Raw genomic sequence first — 20216 nt, forward strand, 5'->3', positions numbered from 1 at the left:
CCTATGGAACCCGTCTTATGGAAGTGATGGGCTGTGCTGCTGATCATCCCCGCCTGGACTACTAGACTCTCTAGACATCGTTTTCTTCCTTCTGGAGTGGAGTTAGGGCTGGAGGACTGCTCCCGGCAGATATCACAGTGGCCTGGGAAGAGGGCGCTGCTCAATCTCACACCTAGCCTCACAGGACCTTCATCCAGGTCTCATGGTCCTCATTCCTCACCTCGGACAAGTCCGCCTCTCAGGCACGGCGTGGCACGTCACCGGTTTACCGCTGCGCGCTCGAGCTACCGCGTTCGCTTCTCTCTCTGACTATTACTATATCATCGCATCGTGACGACGACCATGTCTCTCACACCGGCGCAGCATTCAGCCCTCGAGCAGCTCAGCGCGATTACGGCATCGACCACTACAGCTGCAAGGGACAGGGACGAGCGTCTGCTCAGGGAGAATGGGTGGGACGTGCAGGTCCGTGATCCCCCTTTGTTCTCCTGATCGGCCACTCCGTGATCGTCATGCCTCGAGTCAGTGGCTGATATCCAATAGGCGACAGTCGAGCAGATCTTTGCATCCGGTGGATCTCTCACAGCCGATGCTCAGGATGGATCTTCTTCGTCAGCCAGGACACCACCAGCGGCGTTTCGTCGGGACGATGAGGATCAACGCCCCGCTACGAGTGCCCGTAGACCATCGGGGTCCAACGTTCGCCCCAGGAGACCGTCCCAGCCGGGATATGGAGGTGCTGGCATTCCCGGAGGCGGTGGAGGCGGGATGAGCGTGCTGGATCTGGTGATGAGCCCGTTCAGATTGGCATTGGGTGTCGTCAGCGGGATATGGTACTTCATCAGTGAGCTATCTGCTGTATCTGCCCGGAAAGAGCGCTGGACGTACAGCTGATTTAGTAGTCCGAAACGCCATGCCTGTCACGTTCCTGCGGTATCTCCCTCCCTTCCTCCGCCCGCCCACCACCTCCCGATCTACCTCATCCTCTAATCGCCGCCTCCAAGATCCCACCACCACCTCCCTTACCTACATCCGGGACCTCGAGCGGCTCACTGGATGTTCCGCCACTTCCGGTACCCTCCCCGAGATCTACATCGGGCCCTACCGCGAATTCCTCAACACACTGCGGAAAGATGGGAAGGTCGGGATGGTGTTGGTCACCTGTGCCGAGCACGAGGATGATGTCAAGTTCAAGAGGGAGACGCTGGCGGATGGGGAGATGGTACGATTCTTGAAGGAAAAGGAGATCTTGCTTTGGGCAGGGGATGTACGGAGTCGGGAGGGATATCAGGGTGAGCCGCCTTCTTGAGCGGATCGGGCAAAGAGCTGATGGTCATAGTTGCTGGAACACTATTGGCTACGACATACCCCTCGATTTACTTCATGTCCCTCCTTCCGGGCCACGCTGGCGCTGCTCCGAAAATATCCATCATCGCCACCCTGTCCGGCTCACCCGCCACTTCTACCTCCTCCGCCTCCATCATTCAGTCCCTCACCACCTCCGTCCTCCCCCGAACCAACGCCTTTTTGGCGCGTATGAAGCGCGAGCGATCTACCCTCGAAGAAGCGCGTCATTTGCGGGAAGAGCAGGACCGAGCTTTCGCTTCCGCGGCACAGCGGGATCAAGCCAAGATCCTCGCGCAACGGCAGAAGGAGACTGCGGAGCGGCAAGAGCGGGAAGCGATTGCTGCGCGCGAGGCGGCGGAGCGTGATCAGAAGGCGAAGGCAGAACGAGAGAAGGTGGATGCGCTGGAGAAGCGGGCGGTATGGAGGCGGTATGCTCGGAAACACCTCTTATCGCCCTCGGACGGACCTCTGCGTATCGCTCTGCGGACCCCGCTCAATGCCAGTCGGAACGTCCGACAGTTCACGCCCGGACGCTCAACGGAAGGGCTGTTTATCTATGCCGAGACCCTCCTCATACCCGACTCTGACACCCCGGAATCAGACCCAGATCGGCCGCCCGCGGGGTACGAGCCGCCCACAGACTTTGTGATCGTCACGAGTTACCCGAGGAAGGAGGTCCCTCGGGTGAGTCAGGGTGGGGAGGAGGCATGGGAGATGGTCAAGAAGGCTGGAGGGGCTTTGTTTGCTGAAAAGGCTGAAGGGAGTACGTGGGGTACAGTAAGCGGAGATGGGGCGGACAGTAGTGATGAGGAGGTAGTGGACGACTCGGACTAGGTGCTTTACATCGGTGTTATATGGATGTGGCGCCACGCTGTCAGTGGTCTTCCATTGATCTCTCCCATCTGACACGGGTGTGAGGTTCATCCTTTACTTCTGACTCCTGATGCCTCTGCGCCTTGTCGCTGCTGGCCATGCTTTCGCTGTCGAATCCGACATTATACCACATTCCCAGCGCCCACTAACCCCACACTCACCCACATAACCCAGTCAACCTCGACCACTTCGTCAACCAACCCCTTCATGTACACACTCGCCGCAACATGGGATGCTGATCAGCCGACGTGCAGCATCTGCCACCTTCATTTGACGGTTGGTACGGACAGCACGGTGGAGGCAGTCCGGGGCCCTGTCTCAGTTCCTCTCAATGACCCGTCTGCGGATCCCTTCTGCGATTCGCATCTCAAGGTCCAGACGAAAACCTTCAAGGCGACCGAGATGGGAATTCTCAATAAGGTCATCAGTGCACTCGCCGGTTGCTACACTGCGGCTCCGAGTACCTCCCGCGCCGCCAGATTGAGTGCGAAAGAGGACATCCACAAGTCCCTTTGGGACCTGTGCAAAGACTCACAGACCAGACACGCCTTCCACCAGGCTCTCGACGACTTTCAAAATCGGCTTGATACCAGAAGCCGGTTTTCCTCGCTGACGCACTGGATCAACGGCTCGCTTTCGCGATTGGCCAAAAGGCGATCGAATGGGCGCGGGACGGACGGGTCTCTCTAATACCCTGCGCTGGAGGATGTACCGGTGGGGATGGCAGGCGGTCTGGAGTGGTCCGAACTGGGCGCGCCCCAGCTGTGGAAACTTCTACGGGAGTCAAGGGACTGCCTCGGCAAGGAAATGCCCGGATACGATCCCAGAAACCGGGTCGAAAGGGAGATGTGGGTGGCCCAGAGCGCGGACGGTTCTACTCCAGGGACAACCTAGCGCCGCTGTGACTTGCTGGGTGGCGGATATGACATTGGCGGGGCCTGGGAAGTAGGAAAAGATGTGCATGTATAGCTATGATCCTGATCACGCCCATGTTCTTGCAGACAGGCAAGAATGGAGCGCTACCATGTGTTGGCATTTCCGCAGGCTGTGTGGCGGATCGAGTGGCGGATCTATTATCGAAAGTGTAGGGCACAGATCACGGTGGATGGCACGAGCAGCTCTCGGACCTTTGTGCGATGATGCTGTGTGGTGGTGCCGCCACTTGATGCCTGCGAGCTTCCATTGTCGAAAAAGCTCTTACGCGTTTGAGCCTTGCTGCTACGCGTCTGGGAAGCTTCCTTTGAGTCGTGTCTCCGACCCCAACCGGGATGGGCCAGCCTACCATAGCCTGACCTCCCACGTACGCATATTCTGCTCATCCCTACTCATCCTACACCTCAACCCCACCATCTCACATCTATACTCATCAGCTCTATCCTCATCACCCGGCCTATACCAACAGTCGAACAGCCTCTGCCAACATCCCTATCCTCCCCAAACCACTCACTATGACCAACGTGATTGAGCTCAGGGCCCCGGGTTTCAACCGACCCAGGATTCGACTCGAAAATCCGGCTCACGTTCGTGTCTCAAGCTCAGGTCCATCCTCAATCATCTTACAGACATGATCAAGAATCTTTCCGGGACTCACCGTTCACGAACCTCTCGCCCCACTTCCAACTCAGTCACACTCGCGGACAAGTGGTCTCCTGGTCAATTATCGGTGACTTGCACATACTGCGCTGGAGATTTCCGTGTACGTCCACAGACCGGTACGCCGACCCAGAGCATCGGGACCATTCGAGGCAGAGAGGAAAAGCCCGGCTTCACGATGCTCGTCGACCCACAGTGCGATGTCCACCTCGAAGCCAACAGACGTGATGTGCTGAAGGAAGTGACGCACTTGCGCACGTTCATCAGTGAGCTTGCCAGCCGCTATTCCAACGGGTCAAACACGGCAGAGGCGGTGCGCGAGTCTCTGTGGGACGTGTGTCAACGCTCACAGAGCCCGGCAAACTTTCGCAGTGCTCTACAGGAGAAGGCGAGAGAACTCGGATTCGGGGAGTCAGAGTCAGTCATGCCGGCCTCTGCCATGGGAGACGGTGGCGACGACAGTCTGTACTCCGGCCTGTACCCCGAAATCGAACTCGGAGATGTGCCGACGGAGGCCGCGACTACGAACGCGACTGAGGGTACAGCCGCTGAGGAGATGACGACGGCGGCACTCTGGGGGCAAATCTACGACGCGAGGGATTATTTGGGCACCGTGGTGCCGAAGATGGACCGGAAGAAGAGGGAGGAGATTCCGATGTGGGTGTCGAGCAGAGTACGCGCATCAGCTTCGGCGGCATCCGCGTTGTAGCGGTACATATCTTGCTAGCAGCCGCTACAGTCGATGGATACCATTACGTTCACATCAGCCTGCTGGCGAAACTGAAGACCATGAGTGAGAACAATGAGTACTGCCATACCATCAGATGATTACATACAACTTGATCCCATCTCATGACTGCCTGCAGCTCGCGAGCTGGAAGCCCCGCGTAACAGTGCTCTGTTATAGTCCATCCTCCCTCAACACCCTTGCCTCCCCATTCCCCATGTCCCTCCACCCCGTCGGATGCCACTTCCCCTTCTTCTCATCCCATTCTCCCCGATCCACCGCGCCCGCCTTCTCCGTCTCCGCCTCGGCCGTCTTCATCTCCCTCTCCACCGCCTCATCCACCGAATAACACTTTCGTCTCAAGAACCAACTGACGACCCCTGTCCCCTTCTTATCCTCGTCGTGCGTCCCCATCCAGTACTTGGCGCCCAACATCCGCTGGGCTGCTAGCGCATGGTGTGCGCCGAGGTTCAGCTGCTGCCGCCAGTCGAGGTGGACGTCGTGCAACCCGTGCAGGAGGCAGAGGGGTCGGACGGGCGGATCAGCGAGTGGGATAGGAGTGAGGGTGGGCGCGTGCAACCCGTGTGGAGTGTAGATGACGACTTCGGCGGGAGAGGAGGGGGAGAGGGCAAAGGTGATGGTTAGGGCGGCGTGATAGTATAGCCCGTCTGACTCGTTGAAGAGGCGTCCGATTCCGAGCCACTCAGGTAAAGGATCTGAATGTCAGCTTACTGAACCGAAATCACCCTGTGAACAGGCAGCTCACCATTGCTCGTTTGTCTCCAGTCCTTGTTGAACGCGGGTATCTCCACTACATTCTTGAACCACTTCCAGCCCCTGATCAACTTGGCAGCCTTCGCCCACGCAAACACCGGTACACTCTTATCCACCTCCTCCAGAGTCTGCCGATGACAGTGATCTGTAAACTCATGCGAGATCGCCACCGCGTCAAAGTAATTCTTCCCGTCCGCCTTGACTCTCGAATTATCACCGGCGGCGATGGCTTCAACGGTCGCGCACAGGTCCTGCACCTCGGCGATGGAGCCGTAGGCCGATGGTGTGGCGTGCCATTGTTGGGAGAACCACGAGGCGACGTCGGACTGGGAGCCGGAGAGCCAGGGGTCGAGGAGGATGTTGTAGTATCTCCGAGCGGGGGTGGACGAGGAGGGGGCGGAGGAGGAGGGGATGGGGATTTGGAGGAGCCAGGAAGTATCGGCGTTGAGGTGGTGGATGATCGGCCGGGTGGGGTGGGACGCGATCGTTTCGCGCAAGTAGTCGAGATTCATGCTGGTTTGATATCAGCGGTAGACAGGATAGTGAGTGGTCTCAGGCTGAGTGAGCTGAGATGCAAGTCAAAGTCAAAGGAGAAGTATCACTGGAAAGATCGGACGATCATCATGGCCGCGCGAGGCAGAGTTGGGCCGATGACGCAAAGGCATTGACGTAAACCACAAGGTGGGGGAGGTATGCTGGCCGGGCCTCTGATAGACTGATACCATGCCCAACAAGTGGCTCCTGTGGCTGGACAGGAGAACCGCCAAGTACGAGATGAGAAGATGAGGCACAACATGGCTGTTGCTCGAAGCAGAAAAGGGGGTAGCCCATTCCGCAACCAGCCAAACCTCTTCACTCTACTCGCTTCCCGTCCTTCACGTGCCTCATCAGCTGACTAGCCAGCTGACTCCCTCCGGCCTGATTAGGTTCTGCTCATGCCAGTAAGGGGTCGTGCCAGCGCCTATCCGCGCCAGTCAGAATGCTACAGAGGTAGCATGCGATACAGATTAAAAGCCCAGAATACTGTAATGAAGGTACAATCATGCAATGTATGCGGCGGAGGTCGAGCGGGGGTTGGGCGAAGTAGAGGGAGAGGAAGGGTGGAAAGGATGCGGGTGGAGGATTACATCACTGAGGATATCAGTTCCCGTGCCCCTTGAATCGCAAGGGTGCAACTGAACTCACGAGAGCAACAACCGCCCTCTGCCTGTACTGGCGCGTACGGGTCTTTTCCCTTCTCTGGCGGACCCCAAACGGATTGGATCTGTGCATTGTCAGCTTCAGGCCTTGGCAGCGCAATGACATTGTCAAGGCACATTGCTGGAATCCGGAGCTTACGAGTGGGTCCCTGGTGGTAGTCGCATAGTCCAGAAGACTGAGTTGTCAGTGACTTGCCGCAGAAAGATGAGAGGATCGACTCACGTCTTGCTCGCGTCACTGATCTTCATCCTAGGCCTCGCCAGATCCTCCCTCAGCCTCGTGTTGTGCTCCGTCAACCGCCTGAGCTTGAGCTCCGCCATGGTCACCTTGTGCGGCCGGCTCGACATGGCTATAGATGGGTAACCGGGGGATCCGGGGGTGGAAGGGTAGTTGTTGTGAAGACGATCGCGCTCGCGTCTGAGCTCCCGTTCAAGTCTGTCTTGGATGACTTTTTGCGCGCCGAGGCAGTGTTCGGGATCGCAGTCCTCGTGGCCGGTAATGGAGTCAGGAGTGGGAGGGCGGCCGGGGTCGAATATGTGGGCTTTCAAGTCGGCGTAGACCCACTCGGGGACGGACCTTATCGGTGGATAGTCGAGATGAGAGTAAGTGGTTGCGCCGCTGTGTCGATTAGGAGGTGTCCGTTTGGTTGTTGAGTTGTTGATGCCGAACTATACTAACTTTACGTTTCCCATGATATAGATGAGGGGTGAGGGTTTGGAGAGAAGATAGGATGCATTCGACGATCGCCTGTTCCGTGCTAGAAGCTGGTAACGTAATGGAAAACGCCTCAAAAGCTTAAAGAGCTCTCTGCGCCTAATCTTCGGCGAGCCGGCCTAGCCTATCGCCCAGATTTTCCGCCTATTCCTCCTGCTCGAGATAGGCGTGAGACCGCGTTTGAATCTGCCAGCCAAATTTCGCTCAGCCTTCTCCTCACTTCACCTTCACCTTCGTCTTTGTTGAAGCGTCCAGACGATGCAAGCTCGCATCATTGCCAGTCGAACCAAGCAACGGCTCGCTGGCTTGGCCGCAAATACCGACCATGACCTTGCCGCGCGCGTCACGGCTTGACCTCGCTCATCACGCTAATACCCCTGCCCTCCCCTCCCTCTCAGCCCTCCGCTCGCGACCCGATCAACCTGATCGGGCCCTGCCGCATCCCTCCATGACGCGGCGGTACCCCGCGAGCCCGGACAGACCAACTCCACTTCCCCGTCTTCTTTAGTGCTTTCGGGTACGCGAGAGGCGGGGCAGCAAGACCTTGATATAAGCCGGAGACCCCCCTGTGCCCGTCTTCCTCTTTGAGGGGCGGGCTGGTGGGGGGGTTTTGACTCGGGTTCTGAACATATAGTATCGTAGGGATGGATGGGTTGTTATATGCACTTGGTGTTCTATGAGGTGATGCTACAGATGTTTTAGGGTGTCAGGTCTTACTCTAGGCGAATTCGGCTTTCGGCTCAATTTTGATCTCGTCGGTCGTGATGAAAGGCGAAGAGGGCTGAGGGGACAAGAAGCGTTTCTGTGTATTTGGCGGATTGTGTGGATCATCCTGCTTTATCAGCTCCCTCATCTCGCTCCTGGATACAGGCAACGCACGGCAACCCAATCCCACAATACTCGCAGGATCTGATCTCCCTTGATCTGAAGGTCGACTGCAGCGAACTCGCGGATATGCTGGGTGCAGGCTGACTGATCAGCTGGCTTCAAGATCGTATAGCGACATCACATACCTTCGACAAGCTCCATGTCGCCGGCCTCGTCCCCATTCTTCGCTGAAGGTGTTGCTTCCAGGCCGAACCGGTCGGCCAAAACGTCTAGACATGAAGGCATCGTTTCGTCGTCCGGTAGAAGCAGCTTCATCGTTATGCGGAAGCAAGCGAATGCGATGATGTTGGGATGGTACAAGATAGGTAGAGGGAACATGTAGCTGAGTCATGAGCACGTCCTTCTGTCAAGGTGGCGAGGCAGGAACTTACAGGGTATGCAGGATAGCCCAGCCAAGAGTCAGTATCCTCGACTCGGTGACTCTTCCTTTCTTCAGGTCGGCCTCTGGCTTCTTCTCTTCTACTTCTCCTTCTTCGGCGTCCTCTACTGGCTCCGCCTTCATCGCCTCATCTTCGGGTCCTCCAGCTAGGAGATACGACGGCGGTCCGCCCTGATCCGTCCATAACGCGTCCAACCCTTGTACCCCGCGGTATAGCACCGGCCACGGTTGATCCACAATCATGTCGAAGCAGAGCGCTTCATGCGTGAGCTCCTCAACGATGAGGATGTCCCTCTCCCAGCTCTGATAAGCTGCTGACGGAGGTGGCTACATCAGTCAGTCAGACGCTCGCTTTCCTTGCAGCCTGGTCCAGATCATGGTCCGAACACGAAGGGATATGCTCACTCCGTGATCTCCGGTGGGCTCCCATCGTAGACTGAGATTTCTGTCAAATTTCGCCAGACAGGCATTGACAATATGCCGCAGCTTGAGCGGCTCCTCCTCAATCTTGGAGGCGATAAAGAGGATGGTCGCTGCCATGATCTATTGTTCAGCTTAACTTTTACGGTACCATCGGAGCCTCCCACTTACTTCGGGCGGAAAGTCTTGTATAGCCCGACGCATGTAGAACCGGTGTACCATCGTCGCTGCCAGAGTCAAGACGCCCTTGGCGCGGCTGGCCTCGTTCAGTTCGGGATAATGCTCGTCCGCGATCTCAGCATGCCTGCGGTCCGTCAGCTAGAGCTTTATGAGCTTTAGCATGGTCAACATACAGCTCGACGCGCATCGCCAAGCTGCGGATATAGTCGATGGTTAGGGCCCGCTTCTGCAGCTCCTGCTCATAGGTCATCCCAGCCTCTTGCGAGGGCGTTTGCTGCAGCGTCCAGGCTGGGAATAGCCATTGCTTTTCGGACTTCCGTAGCGGGCGCATACTGTTGATGGTGCGCGTCGTTTGGGAGGTCTGAGTTGCTATCTTATCATGGCTTATGTGTGGGCGGAAGAGGGGTAGAAGGTCCTTGTCAACAGAGGCATTGGCAAGTGGAGGTGGAGGTGGTGCCACGTCATCCTACAAAGTCCAAGCCAGCCAAAGCAGCGACTCAAAAGTTGGCTCTGCTCAACCCCTGCTACCATCCATACCACTCTTATCCAACAGGTGTATGCTCAACGCAGCTATAAGAACAGCAAAAGCAACATCCTACTTATCCCCATTCAAAACCCTACTCGCCAGACCCACAGCTCCCGCCGTCCGCTATCTCCACACCACCAAAGTCATGTCTGCCGCCGCAGCGTCCACCAACACCCCCTCGGAGCTCGCTGTGCCGACCAACAAGACCGCACATGCCTTCGACAAGTCCGCACTGGATGCGCTGCTTCTGAGGCGGTTCTTCTTCGCCCCATCGTTCGAGATTTATGGCGGTACGTCAGCTGGAACGCGCCTTGGAGAGCCAAAGCTGAAGCCGCAGGTGTCGCAGGTCTGTATGACTATGGGCCGACCGGCTCGGGTCTCCAGGCGAACGTCATTGACGCATGGAGGAAACACTACATTATCGAGGAGGACATGTTGGAGCTGGATACGACCATTATGACTCTTGCCGATGTTCTCAAGACTTCGGGCCATGTTGACAAGTCAGTTCCCTTCTGCTGGAAGCAGTCAATCAGAGGACAGAGCTGACGCCATAGATTCACCGACTGGATGGTGAAGGATGTCCAGACTGGCGAGATCTACCGAGCGGACCACCTCGTCGAAGCCGTCCTCGAGGGAAGGCTGAAGGGCAACACGGAGGCCCGAGGCGAGAAGGCAAAGGAGGTCAAGGATGAGGATCCGAAGAAGGCCAAGAAGAAGAAGAATGTCAAGTCGGAGGCGATCAGGCTGGATGATGAGGTCGTGACAGATATCGAGTATATCTTGGCCAAAGTGAGTCGAGGCCTGGGCAGGATAGAAGGGCGGAAATCCAGGGAAAGGCAGGTCCAGCGGGTCCTCAGACCAGGTCGAAGCGCGAGAGAGGGGAGGACAGAGCTGATTTGTAGATTGACGACTATAACGGTCCCCAGCTCGGCGAGCTCATCCGCAAATACAACATTCGCAATCCCACCACCAACAACGAATTGACCGAGCCCGTCGAGTTCAATTTGATGTTCGAGAGTAACATCGGTCCTACCGGTCAGATCAAGGGGTATGCTGCACGGTCTAGAACATCAGAAAGTCCGCTGACTCTTCAGCTACCTCCGCCCAGAGACCGCGCAGGGGCACTTCGTCAACTTTGGCCGTCTCCTCGAATTCAACAACGGCCGTGTCCCCTTCGCGTCCGCCCAGATCGGTAAGAGTTTCAGGAATGAGATTGCGCCCAAGCAGGGTCTGCTGCGAGTCCGGTGAGCTACCGCGCATCCCCCCGCCTTTCCGCCAGGATACCGCAGCTGATGCAGCCAGAGAATTCACCATGGCCGAGATTGAGCACTACGTCGACCCATTGGACAAGCGCCACGCTCGATTCCAGGAGGTCAAGGATGTTGTCTTGACGCTGTTACCGAAGGAGGTGCAACAGGAGGGTCGCACGGAGTTGACGCAGATGACCGTCGGGGAGGCAGTCGAGAAGGTCAGCTGCCAGGTACACGATAGGCGGACAATAGCTGACATGGGGCAGAAAGTCGTTGACAACGAGACTCTCGGCTACTTCCTTGCTCGCACTCAGCTATTCTTGGAGAAGATCGGTATCGACCCCAAGCGGATGCGATGCAGGCAGCACATGGCAAACGAGATGGCACACTATGCCGCTGTAAGCTCTAAGATCTGTACTCTGCCCAGCCAATGAAGCTGACTCCTTAGGACTGCTGGGACTTTGAGATCCAATCTTCATACGGCTGGGTCGAATGTGTCGGGTGCGCCGACCGATCAGCATACGATCTCTCGGTCCACGCCGCCCGCACCAAGGCGTCTTTGCGGGTCCAGCAAAAACTTGACGAGCCCAAGATTGTCGACACATTCGAGTGTCATTGGAACGCCAAGGACGTGGGCATGCGGTTCAAGAAGGACGCGCCGATGGTTAAGGAGTTTGTGAGCGGGTTGGAGAAGGAGAAGCTGGAGTGTATCAAGAAGGAGCTCGCGGAGAAGGGGTAGGTCCAGTCTGAGCTTTGATGAGATGCGAAGAGCAAGAAGCTGACTTTGCAGTACTTCGTCAGTCCAATGTCCGGACGGCAAGTCATACGACATCACTTCGGACCTGGTCAAGGTGGAGGCCGTCACAAAGACTGAATACAGTAAGCTTCCAAGTCGGCAGTGGGAGTGCTTGTGCTGATGCGCAAGTGCGCGAATTCATCCCCAACGTCATTGAACCTTCATTCGGTATCGGCCGCATCCTCTACTCTCTGCTCGAGCACTCGTACTGGGCTCGAGAACAGGACAAGGCTCGTGGTGTAAGCTGCCAAACGCCTTCGGTTATTGGCGAGCTCAGCTGACGTGTCAGGTCCTCTCCCTCCCCTCCCTTGTGGCGCCTATCAAGGTGCTTATCGTCACTATCTCGCAAGACCCTCAACTTCGTATTCTCATCCACGACATCTGTAGGTCTCTTCGTCAGACTGTGAACGCCCAAGGATCGGTGCTGATAGTCAGCTCGCAAGATGCGCAAGATCGGTATCGCGTCTCGAGTAGACGACTCGTCCGCCTCCATCGGCAAGAAATACGCTAGGAACGATGAGCTCGGTACGCCTTTCGGGTGCACTGTTGACTTTGCCTCTCTCACCAAGGGCACTATGACACTTCGGTGAGTTTTCATATTCACTTTGGTCATCGTAAACTACCGAGAGCAAGGGCGAAAGCTGACATCTTAGTGAACGAGACTCGACATCTCAGTTGATTGGCCCTATCGACACGGTCATCGAGGTCGTACATGCCATTGTAAACGGGACGATGGACTGGCAGGCCGCGAGCGGTAAGCTGGAATCGTACAGCGGTGTCCAGGACGTGGAATAGAAGGTCTGAGGGACAGAGATGGAGCATTTCGGATCGAGGAGCATCTTATGCGGTATAGAATGTCCGGCCGGATTCAAATATGACCTCGAATCACTGATCACGTCTCGCGGGGTAGTATTGAGGACTGACTGCTGACTCGCGCAAACTATATTCTGATATTACTCTCAACCCCCTACTCCGAGCTCGACCTGTCCAGAGGAGAAGTGGGGAGTATCGACATTACCAGAAGGAATGTTAGGGGGCTACTGAAAATCATGGAATTCCACTGACGTGCACAGCCTCCAGATAGCCCTTCGCCCAGTTTAGGCGTAATGAAAGGGGTAGACTGGATTGCGAGTTACGTGTTACAACGTCTGACTTTCCTTTGACGGCTTTCGACTCCTATAGCGTTTGACCTGATTGCGGTATCCTTTGTCTTGACGTTTCGCTTCGGGTGGTGGCAAGACGCTCGCTGGCGACGTATGTGAGGGGGATGTTCGGGCGATTTTAGTCAGCACATTCCCCTTCCACCCGTACTCAGATCATGTCCAGACCAACTTCCACGATCATGCCATTCGCTATGGCGCCCAACTCCGCGCTTCGGCCCAAACCTGGAGGGGGTTTCGAGCTCACTCTCGGGCCCCAGGAGGTCTCGGCAAGCCTGGAGAGAAAAACTCTCACCATCAAAGAGCGACTTCAAAGGTTCAAGGCGAAGAACAGCCAACCTGTCTTCAGTGGGCTCCCTACCCGCCGGCCCGGAGATGAGAGCCTAGACCTATCCACTGTGCCTCTCTCATACGACGACCGACTTACCTTCCTGGACGAGGCTCGCGAGGGTTATGAGAGAGGCAAAGAGCTGCTCATAGCTCACAGGGAAGAGGCCAAAGCCAACCCGTCCCGTTTCCGGGACTCGGTCAATATCACCATTCCGATCGCGGGGGAGCTGTGCATCGCGATGAGTGGATGGTTCAGCCATGCACAAACGTGGAAGTGGCCAAGCAGACAATCGCCGGTCTGGAGCCTGATGATATTGCCGCCCTCAAGACAGCCTTACCTGCTGAGCTGTTCCACTATGCTCTCGCACTGTCCGATGAGTGTCGAACCAGGCAGGATGCGTGGACAGCTGCCAATGCCGAAGGGACCCTCGCTCTCATCGATGTCAACGAGGCGTACGGAGAGGCTTTCGCAGCGAGCGGCCCGATCAGACTCGAGGGAATGAGGGCAATTTGCCAAATGGAGGGAGAGGCGGCGGAGGCGAGCCAAGCGGAGACGGCAAAGATGTGGAATGCGCATTTTGATGACTTTTACGACAAAGTCTACCAAGAAGCCAGGGCGGACCTTGTCACGACGGAGGGCAAAGTCGATACGGTTGTCAAGTCGCACAAGCACTTGGTGGCTGAGTTGTCGCTCTTGACGCAGCTTCGCGAGGCACTTACGGAGGCAGCTACGGACGGGCAGACACAGGACAATGTAAGAAACGCTGTGTGTGCCCCAGTAGGCGAAGAGGCACAGCCTAGCGTGGTGGATGCGATGAGGCGGCTCCGAAGCTTCTTGGCGGAGCGGCTCCAATCGACCGTCACGGCCGCCAACTCGTCCGCGCAGGCGCCATTCGCAGCGAAATCGCAGAAGAAGAAGAAGAAGAAGAATCGCCGCAAGCTGCCGAAATCTGACTCGCATCAGCCGCCGCAGCCTACGATCGACACGGCTGATCATGTCAGCGCCAAGTGCCCCGCCGACGACACCAGCCACCCCGAGACCGTCGAGACAGACGATGGCGGCGGAACATACACTCCAGTCCTCACCCGCCAGCAGAGTTGCGAACTCATCGCTAACGCGCGCGCGTCACAGGACGACCCCGTTCTTCCCCCATCCCGCCAGCATGCTCCCCTCGAATCGCCAGCTTTTATCGGAGAGTCGGCCGGAGATATTGAGGCAACAGAGATAGCTGTGGAGCGAACTGAGCCCGTGTTCAGAAGGCCTGTTGGGGGTGCGCCATGGGCATTGCCAACGCAACTGAGTGGCCAAGATAGCGGTAACAATCATGCGGGCGTTTCCGCCACTCGGATGGTCGAGGACCTGCCAGCGTATCCGCCTCTTGGATCGAAATCCAACGCCGCGCCCAATGAGGCTGAAGATGGGGCGATGTCAGACGAAGACGGTGCCGGTACGGACGGAAGGTGCGGACGTAGGCAGATACGAGGCTCGAAATCTGCCTGGGTGACAAGGACGCACGACGAAGAGCAAGCACTTTACGATGCGGTCGCCAAAAAAAGTTTGTCACGGTCGCCAAAACGAAGCTGGACGCTCATCGGCCTCATCAAGGAACCTTGTGGACAGCCCACATACTGGGAACCGGTAGATCACCGAGTCCACCACCGCAGCACCTTCCAAGGGTACGATCCGCAATGGTGGCCAGGGGTGAGCGAGACAAGGTTGGCCGGAGGGCGTGATGACGTCGAGAGTGATGACGATGCCGGATTCAATGAGCACAAATCACATAGGCCTGATTGCTTTTGGGCTTGGAACGAAGTGGACGGGCTTTGGGTCATTACTCGTCCACGTGCGCTGGATTAGTCGATCATGCATTGAGTTTCAGCTTGCGCCCCCGGGATCGAGCATCTCTCTTGTGGGAGACACTTGCAGGCGTATTGATAGAGAAGTACGTCTTTCCAAATTGTAGTGCGGGGAGTGAATGCGAACTTTGCTCGACTCCTTCAGATGATCCGAGGCCAAGCGAAATCATACCTCGAGGACGGGGAGAGAGGATGTTGTCGAGCTGAGAGGTGTTTAAGTGACACACTGGTGATTTGCTGGGCGAAGGGGAAGCTTTTCAAGTGGTGAAGTGGCGAGGTATCAGACATATCGTTATGGACCTTCTCTTATCCGATGTGTAGATGAGCATTGAGTGTATCATCAATATCGTTAGAACCTGTACCTCAACTTTCCGCAACGAGTGATGCGATGGGCGTCGAGGGTGTCCATCCACGACCGAAGGTAGTGCTGTATAGCCATCATACTTTGATACAACATCGTGACACCATAACGGACGGCTGTTCAGCAGAACTTCCACTTGTGCCCGCAATTCTGTACAGTCAGCTTGATGGCTCTTTCTGGATCACTCATTGTGCTCACCAAGCAGGTTGCAAAAGTCTGGACACCGTCAGCGATGACATCCTCATAGCAGTAGGCAACGTAAACTTACGGTCATTGGCTCATCTGCACTCCTGGTCTGCATCTGGTAGAAGGAACATCGTCGCTGTTGGCATTTACTGCACTTGAACGCATTGGTCTCGGCCTGTCAAACATCAGCTTCGTTCACGGACACCTTGGAACAGATCAGAGCAGCTCACTTGTACTTCAGTCACAGCCTTGGCTTTGAACAGGTTGGCTTTTGCAATCTCTTCATTCAGCGCCTTGACGCTCGCCGATGCCATTTCCTGCGCTGATAAGCTGCTGCTCTCATTCGAAGAGACGATACACTGGCTAGCTCACCTCTTTTGACATGTTGACCACATGCTCGGCGGGCAGCGTTCCAATCACGATTTTATCCCGTAGGCCTGGATTTCCCTTATCCTTCAGGTTCAGGAATAATGACCTGATTTCTAGCCCTGTCAGCTTGGTTCGAAACAACATGAAGGAGAGCAGACTCACTGGCTCGGTAGTCGTTATTTGTGTTGTACTCGAACTGCTCATATACCGCCCTTTCCAGACTGACCGCCCGTTCCGCCAGAATGTCTTTTGCTAAATGTCGTCAGCTCCGGCCAATACTCAGACCAAGTGGACTTACAGGCTGTACTATCCCCCGCTAGCGCATCATAGATCATCACCACACACTTATCTCTCACTGGATCTTCCCCGCCCCTCCTTGATCCCCCATCCTCCGCCTTGATGTCCGCCATCATATCCGCCTTGGCCGTCCTCGGCACCTTCCGGTCTTTATCGATCGTCTCGAACTTGGGCTCCGCTTTGGGCTTTGGCGAGCCCGCTCTTGACCCCGAGCCGGAAGCAATCGCCTCCTCATTGACGTTCCCCACTTGCGTCTTGGCCTCTTCCTTCTTTACAGCCGGCTTCGATTCCTCCTTCACCGCTGAGGACTCTGCCTTCTTTGTCTTCCCCAGCGGCTTGACCTCCCGCTCCGGCGGCGTCGATACCGCTCCGCCTGCGGGACTAGCCGTCCCCGATTCTGCCTTGACCCCGGCCGCCGCCGCTGCTCCACCCGCTTCCGTCTTGACCTTCTTGGGCGCAGCGACCTTGCCCGCCGCTTCCTCGGCCTCGCGCTTCCGCTTTCGCTGCCCCTCAATCACGTCCTTCCAGAGCTTCATGACTTCGTTCGCAAGCGGTCCGATTTCGGGGTTGGTGTTCTTGCGGTGCTTGGCCATGATGGAGCCCGCTTTGGTAGTCTGGTGACTTTATCAACGCCATCCTGACCTTGCCTGCTGGTGAAGCACTACTCACTCGCAGAAGATCTTCAGTAGGACTGACTTCTTCCTTCATCCGCTGTAGCAGCGTCACCGCCGTCTATCTTGATCAGCGCTGCCCCGTACCCCGACCTATGGACCAAAGCTGCCTGTCATGAGACTTACGGCCGTCTCTCCTGCGCTGATCGCATCATTCAGCCCCTTCAGCACCACCAGCAGCGTCTCGGCATCCATAGATCCCTGCTCCGCCATCGTGTTCGAAGAGTGAATCGTCGAGCTGACGGACTGTACGGGATGATTCGGGACAGCTAGCTCGTGGTTGAATTAGCAGATTGGTATTTTGGCGGATTGGGCCGTGTTGATGAATACCGAGTGGGAACGTTCTGACAGACTACAGCGGTAGTGGCGGACTGATCCAGTGGGTGTGCTACTAGAGGCAGGCGATGGGTATGCTGAGTGAAGGTATCAAGCAGCAATTGCAAGCCGAGGTCTTGAGCCTTTAAATTGGGTCGAGTGCAAGCCACGCCACGTGGTCCGCCTCCACTTCGTTGCCTCGCTCGAGCGCCCCAGCTGCAGCTCCTGCTCTCCAGCTGTCAAGCGAGGACATCGTATGTGTAATGACAACCCGGCAAGGTCGTGTCTTCAGAACGTGATGCGATGCATGACGAGGTACGACTCGAAATACGCTAGCGGGAGGGTTGATCATAAGAGGATATCATGTACACTAGAGGAGATGGAGGAGGAGGAATCTATGTAAAGGACCGAAAAACCGAAGCCGAACCCGTAGCTCTAGCCGTTGGCTGGCAGCGATTAGTATCTGCCACCGCCACCGCCGTAGCCGCCACCACCACCACCGTAGCCGCCACCACCACCGCCGTAGCCGCCTGGATCCGTCAGCTCGAAGTCACGGGAAGAGGTCGACACCATGCAGCTCACCACCACCGTAGCCACCACGACCACCACCACCGCCTCGGCCACCACCGCGACCGCCGCGGTAGCCACCACCTCCGCCACCACCACCGTAGCGGGCCATCTCGGCGAGCTCTGGTGGGACTTCGGACTTGGACTCGGTCAGAATGCCAATCAGTTCCCGGGCGTTCCTGATTCGTCAGCGCTGGCCATATTCGACTCGAGAACAGTCATGGACATACTTGGAGTTGTCAGTGGTGAAGAAGGTGATCGAGGTACCGGTGGATCCGGCACGACCGGTACGACCAATTCGGTGGATGTAGTCTTCGCAGTTCTGACAAGTCAGCTGAGTCCGAGCGAGGCTGAAGATGATCTCACGTTGGGGAAGTCGTAGTTGATGACGTCTGAAAAGTCAGTAAATAGCAAGGGCAAGGGGATGAGAGAAGTATTCACACTTGATGTCCTTGACTGCATACATCAGCTTTGTCCTCAATTCAAACAAGAGGAGAAGATGAACTCACCGTCTGCAGTCGAAGAGCGGATTTGCAGAAGTTAATATGTTCGTACGGTAGAGAGACAGCGGCAAGAGAAGGAGAGGTGAAGGAATGAAGGAAAAGAGCATACGTCAATAATTGTTCTCATGCCAAAAGCTGATGATGGCGAGGACTTGAGGCGGCGCGAAGGCGGGAGGAGTCGACAAATCCAAAGAGCGCAGAGAGATCTCGACCACGTAATTGATATTGCAAGACCAAAACCGACCGGATCCTCCATGGGGAAGTCCAGCCGGCCTGATCCTTGGGGACTGCAAAGTACGTGGGCGGTGCGCTGAGGTGTCGGTATAGGCGTGGCATGCGACGGCTGCAAAGAGCCGTGCTGATGATGCCGGTGCTTCCGCGGGACTCGAAAGACAAGCGCAAGTCAAGTCAGTGAGTCCGGGAAGTACTGCCTCCGTCGCGACCTGCGCCCCTTTGCAGGGGGGCGGGTGCGATGGCCAACATACGAGAGTTCTCAAACCCGCTGGCAGGGGTCCGAGAAGTCTCGAAGCGCTCTCTGTTGATGCTCGAGGTTTTGTCGATCCGCCTAAGCGAGGATGCCGAGTCGAAATGATGGCGAGGTGGAAGGAGCTGAGAACATACCAAGACCACGAGAAGCCACGTCTGTCGCCAACATGATCGGGGATCGGCCAGCCTTGAACTCGGCAAGAACCCAGTCACGCTCTGCTTGTTGCCTAAGGGTCAGCTTCCGCCAAATACAGAGGATGGATAGCTCACTTGTCACCGTGAATAGCGAGAGCGGGCCAGCCGTCTGTGCGCATAAACTTGGTCAAGTCGTCGGCGACACGCTTGGTGCCGACGAAGATGATGACCTTGGCGTTCTCCTGCGAGATGGCCTCGAGGTGCTTCAAGAGCTTCTGACGCTTGTCGTAGTCGGAGCAGACCTCGATGATCTGCTTGACGTTGTGGTTGGCCGACAGATCCATGGATCCAATGTTGACCTGGATGAAGTCGTGCTGGAAGTCGGCGGCAAGACGCTGGACGTCCTTGGGCCAGGTGGCCGAGAAGAGGAGGGTCTGACGGTCGGGACGGATCTGGGAGACGATCTTCCTGATCTGGGGCTCGAAACCCATGTCGAGCATGCGGTCGGCCTCATCCATGACGAGGTAGGTGACCCGCTTGAGGTTGGTCTTGCCGCTCTCGAGCATGTCGATGAGACGACCGGGAGTAGCAACGACGATCTCGACACCGCGCTGAAGGTCGCGGATCTGGCCGCCCTTGGGCGCACCACCGTAAACGGCAGTGTTGCGGATCCTGGAGGACTTGCCGAACTTGGAGCACTCGGCCTGTGTCTGGACCGCGAGCTCACGAGTGGGGGCGAGGATGAGGACGATGGGTCCGTCACCGGGGGCGAGGAGGGGCTGGGCGTTGATGTGGACCATAGCGGGGAGGGCGAAGGAGATTGTCTTTCCGGAACCAGTCTCGGCGATGGCGACGACGTCGCGACCGGAGAGCGCCATGGGCCAGGCCTGGCACTGGATGGAGGTAGGGGCGGGGAAGCCAAGAGCACGGATCTCGGACATGACGTATTCTGGGAAGCCGGCCTCGTCGAAGGCAGTGATGGGGCGGGGGATGTTGCGACCTTGGATCTGTGGTGTCAGCTCTGGCCGCCATCATGGTATTGGGCGAGCTCACCTTCATTTCCTTGTCGGCACGGAACTGCTCGATCTCGGCCTCGGACCGCCTGGTGACGCGCTCGTCCTCAATGTAGAAGCTGATCGTCAGCCAGAATCTCGGAGAGGTTCCCTCGTTACTCACTTCTTCTCAAACTTGGAGAGCTGCTGGTTTCCCCAGTCAATGTTGCCAAGGCCGTTACCGAGGTTGGACATGCGGTCACCGCCACCTATCGAAAGTCAGCGTGTTCTGTCCGCGACGATGAGTTATCGTCTGAACG

The 20216-nt window shown here is 56.7% G+C and overlaps 8 protein-coding genes across 8 annotated transcripts; 3 read left to right on the forward strand and 5 right to left on the reverse strand.

The window, feature by feature from the left end:
* Window positions 1-342: 342 nt before the first annotated feature.
* Window positions 343-2181, forward strand: MKK02DRAFT_45556 (uncharacterized protein; the record flags this gene model as incomplete). The annotated part of the gene is made up of 4 exons (XM_053093485.1): window positions 343-465; window positions 544-844; window positions 903-1292; window positions 1340-2181. The coding sequence occupies 4 exons, from the start codon at window positions 343-345 to the stop codon at window positions 2179-2181; spliced, it is 1656 nt and encodes a 551-aa protein (XP_052946625.1).
* A 2533-nt stretch (window positions 2182-4714) lies between these two features.
* On the reverse strand, window positions 4715-5826 carry MKK02DRAFT_45558 (uncharacterized protein; the record flags this gene model as incomplete). Its single annotated transcript, XM_053093486.1, has 2 exons — window positions 4715-5256; window positions 5307-5826. The coding sequence occupies 2 exons, from the start codon at window positions 5824-5826 to the stop codon at window positions 4715-4717; spliced, it is 1062 nt and encodes a 353-aa protein (XP_052946626.1).
* A 611-nt stretch (window positions 5827-6437) lies between these two features.
* On the reverse strand, window positions 6438-6861 carry MKK02DRAFT_25270 (G-protein gamma subunit; the record flags this gene model as incomplete). Its single annotated transcript, XM_053087012.1, has 3 exons — window positions 6438-6578; window positions 6653-6689; window positions 6737-6861. 3 exons carry the CDS (start codon window positions 6859-6861, stop codon window positions 6438-6440), a joined length of 303 nt encoding a protein of 100 aa, XP_052946627.1.
* A 1085-nt stretch (window positions 6862-7946) lies between these two features.
* On the reverse strand, window positions 7947-9426 carry MKK02DRAFT_45560 (cyclin-like protein; the record flags this gene model as incomplete). The annotated part of the gene is made up of 7 exons (XM_053093487.1): window positions 7947-8060; window positions 8108-8196; window positions 8242-8438; window positions 8488-8822; window positions 8901-9038; window positions 9087-9219; window positions 9269-9426. The coding sequence occupies 7 exons, from the start codon at window positions 9424-9426 to the stop codon at window positions 7947-7949; spliced, it is 1164 nt and encodes a 387-aa protein (XP_052946628.1).
* A 340-nt stretch (window positions 9427-9766) lies between these two features.
* MKK02DRAFT_33950 (uncharacterized protein) lies at window positions 9767-12462 on the forward strand (the record flags this gene model as incomplete). The annotated part of the gene is made up of 13 exons (XM_053088820.1): window positions 9767-9911; window positions 9959-10121; window positions 10176-10410; window positions 10524-10669; window positions 10716-10865; window positions 10924-11089; window positions 11138-11269; window positions 11320-11606; window positions 11662-11750; window positions 11797-11906; window positions 11957-12050; window positions 12103-12253; window positions 12321-12462. 13 exons carry the CDS (start codon window positions 9767-9769, stop codon window positions 12460-12462), a joined length of 2010 nt encoding a protein of 669 aa, XP_052946629.1.
* Window positions 12463-13009: 547 nt separating this feature from the next.
* Window positions 13010-15015, forward strand: MKK02DRAFT_45562 (uncharacterized protein; the record flags this gene model as incomplete). The annotated part of the gene is made up of 2 exons (XM_053093488.1): window positions 13010-13354; window positions 13414-15015. 2 exons carry the CDS (start codon window positions 13010-13012, stop codon window positions 15013-15015), a joined length of 1947 nt encoding a protein of 648 aa, XP_052946630.1.
* Window positions 15016-15495: 480 nt separating this feature from the next.
* Window positions 15496-17111, reverse strand: MKK02DRAFT_33952 (transcription factor S-II, central domain-containing protein; the record flags this gene model as incomplete). Its single annotated transcript, XM_053088821.1, has 8 exons — window positions 15496-15525; window positions 15644-15736; window positions 15792-15878; window positions 15934-16043; window positions 16093-16182; window positions 16229-16841; window positions 16897-16959; window positions 17025-17111. 8 exons carry the CDS (start codon window positions 17109-17111, stop codon window positions 15496-15498), a joined length of 1173 nt encoding a protein of 390 aa, XP_052946631.1.
* Window positions 17112-17669: 558 nt separating this feature from the next.
* MKK02DRAFT_37294 (DEAD-domain-containing protein) lies at window positions 17670-20151 on the reverse strand (the record flags this gene model as incomplete). Its single annotated transcript, XM_053089616.1, has 8 exons — window positions 17670-17743; window positions 17820-17959; window positions 18011-18102; window positions 18147-18172; window positions 18905-18996; window positions 19040-19911; window positions 19958-20036; window positions 20081-20151. The coding sequence occupies 8 exons, from the start codon at window positions 20149-20151 to the stop codon at window positions 17670-17672; spliced, it is 1446 nt and encodes a 481-aa protein (XP_052946632.1).
* Window positions 20152-20216: the final 65 nt, after the last annotated feature.

Source organism: Dioszegia hungarica (genome assembly GCF_025882075.1).
Source record: "Dioszegia hungarica strain PDD-24b-2 chromosome Unknown MKK02contig_8, whole genome shotgun sequence".
Classification (NCBI taxonomy): domain Eukaryota; kingdom Fungi; phylum Basidiomycota; class Tremellomycetes; order Tremellales; family Bulleribasidiaceae; genus Dioszegia; species Dioszegia hungarica.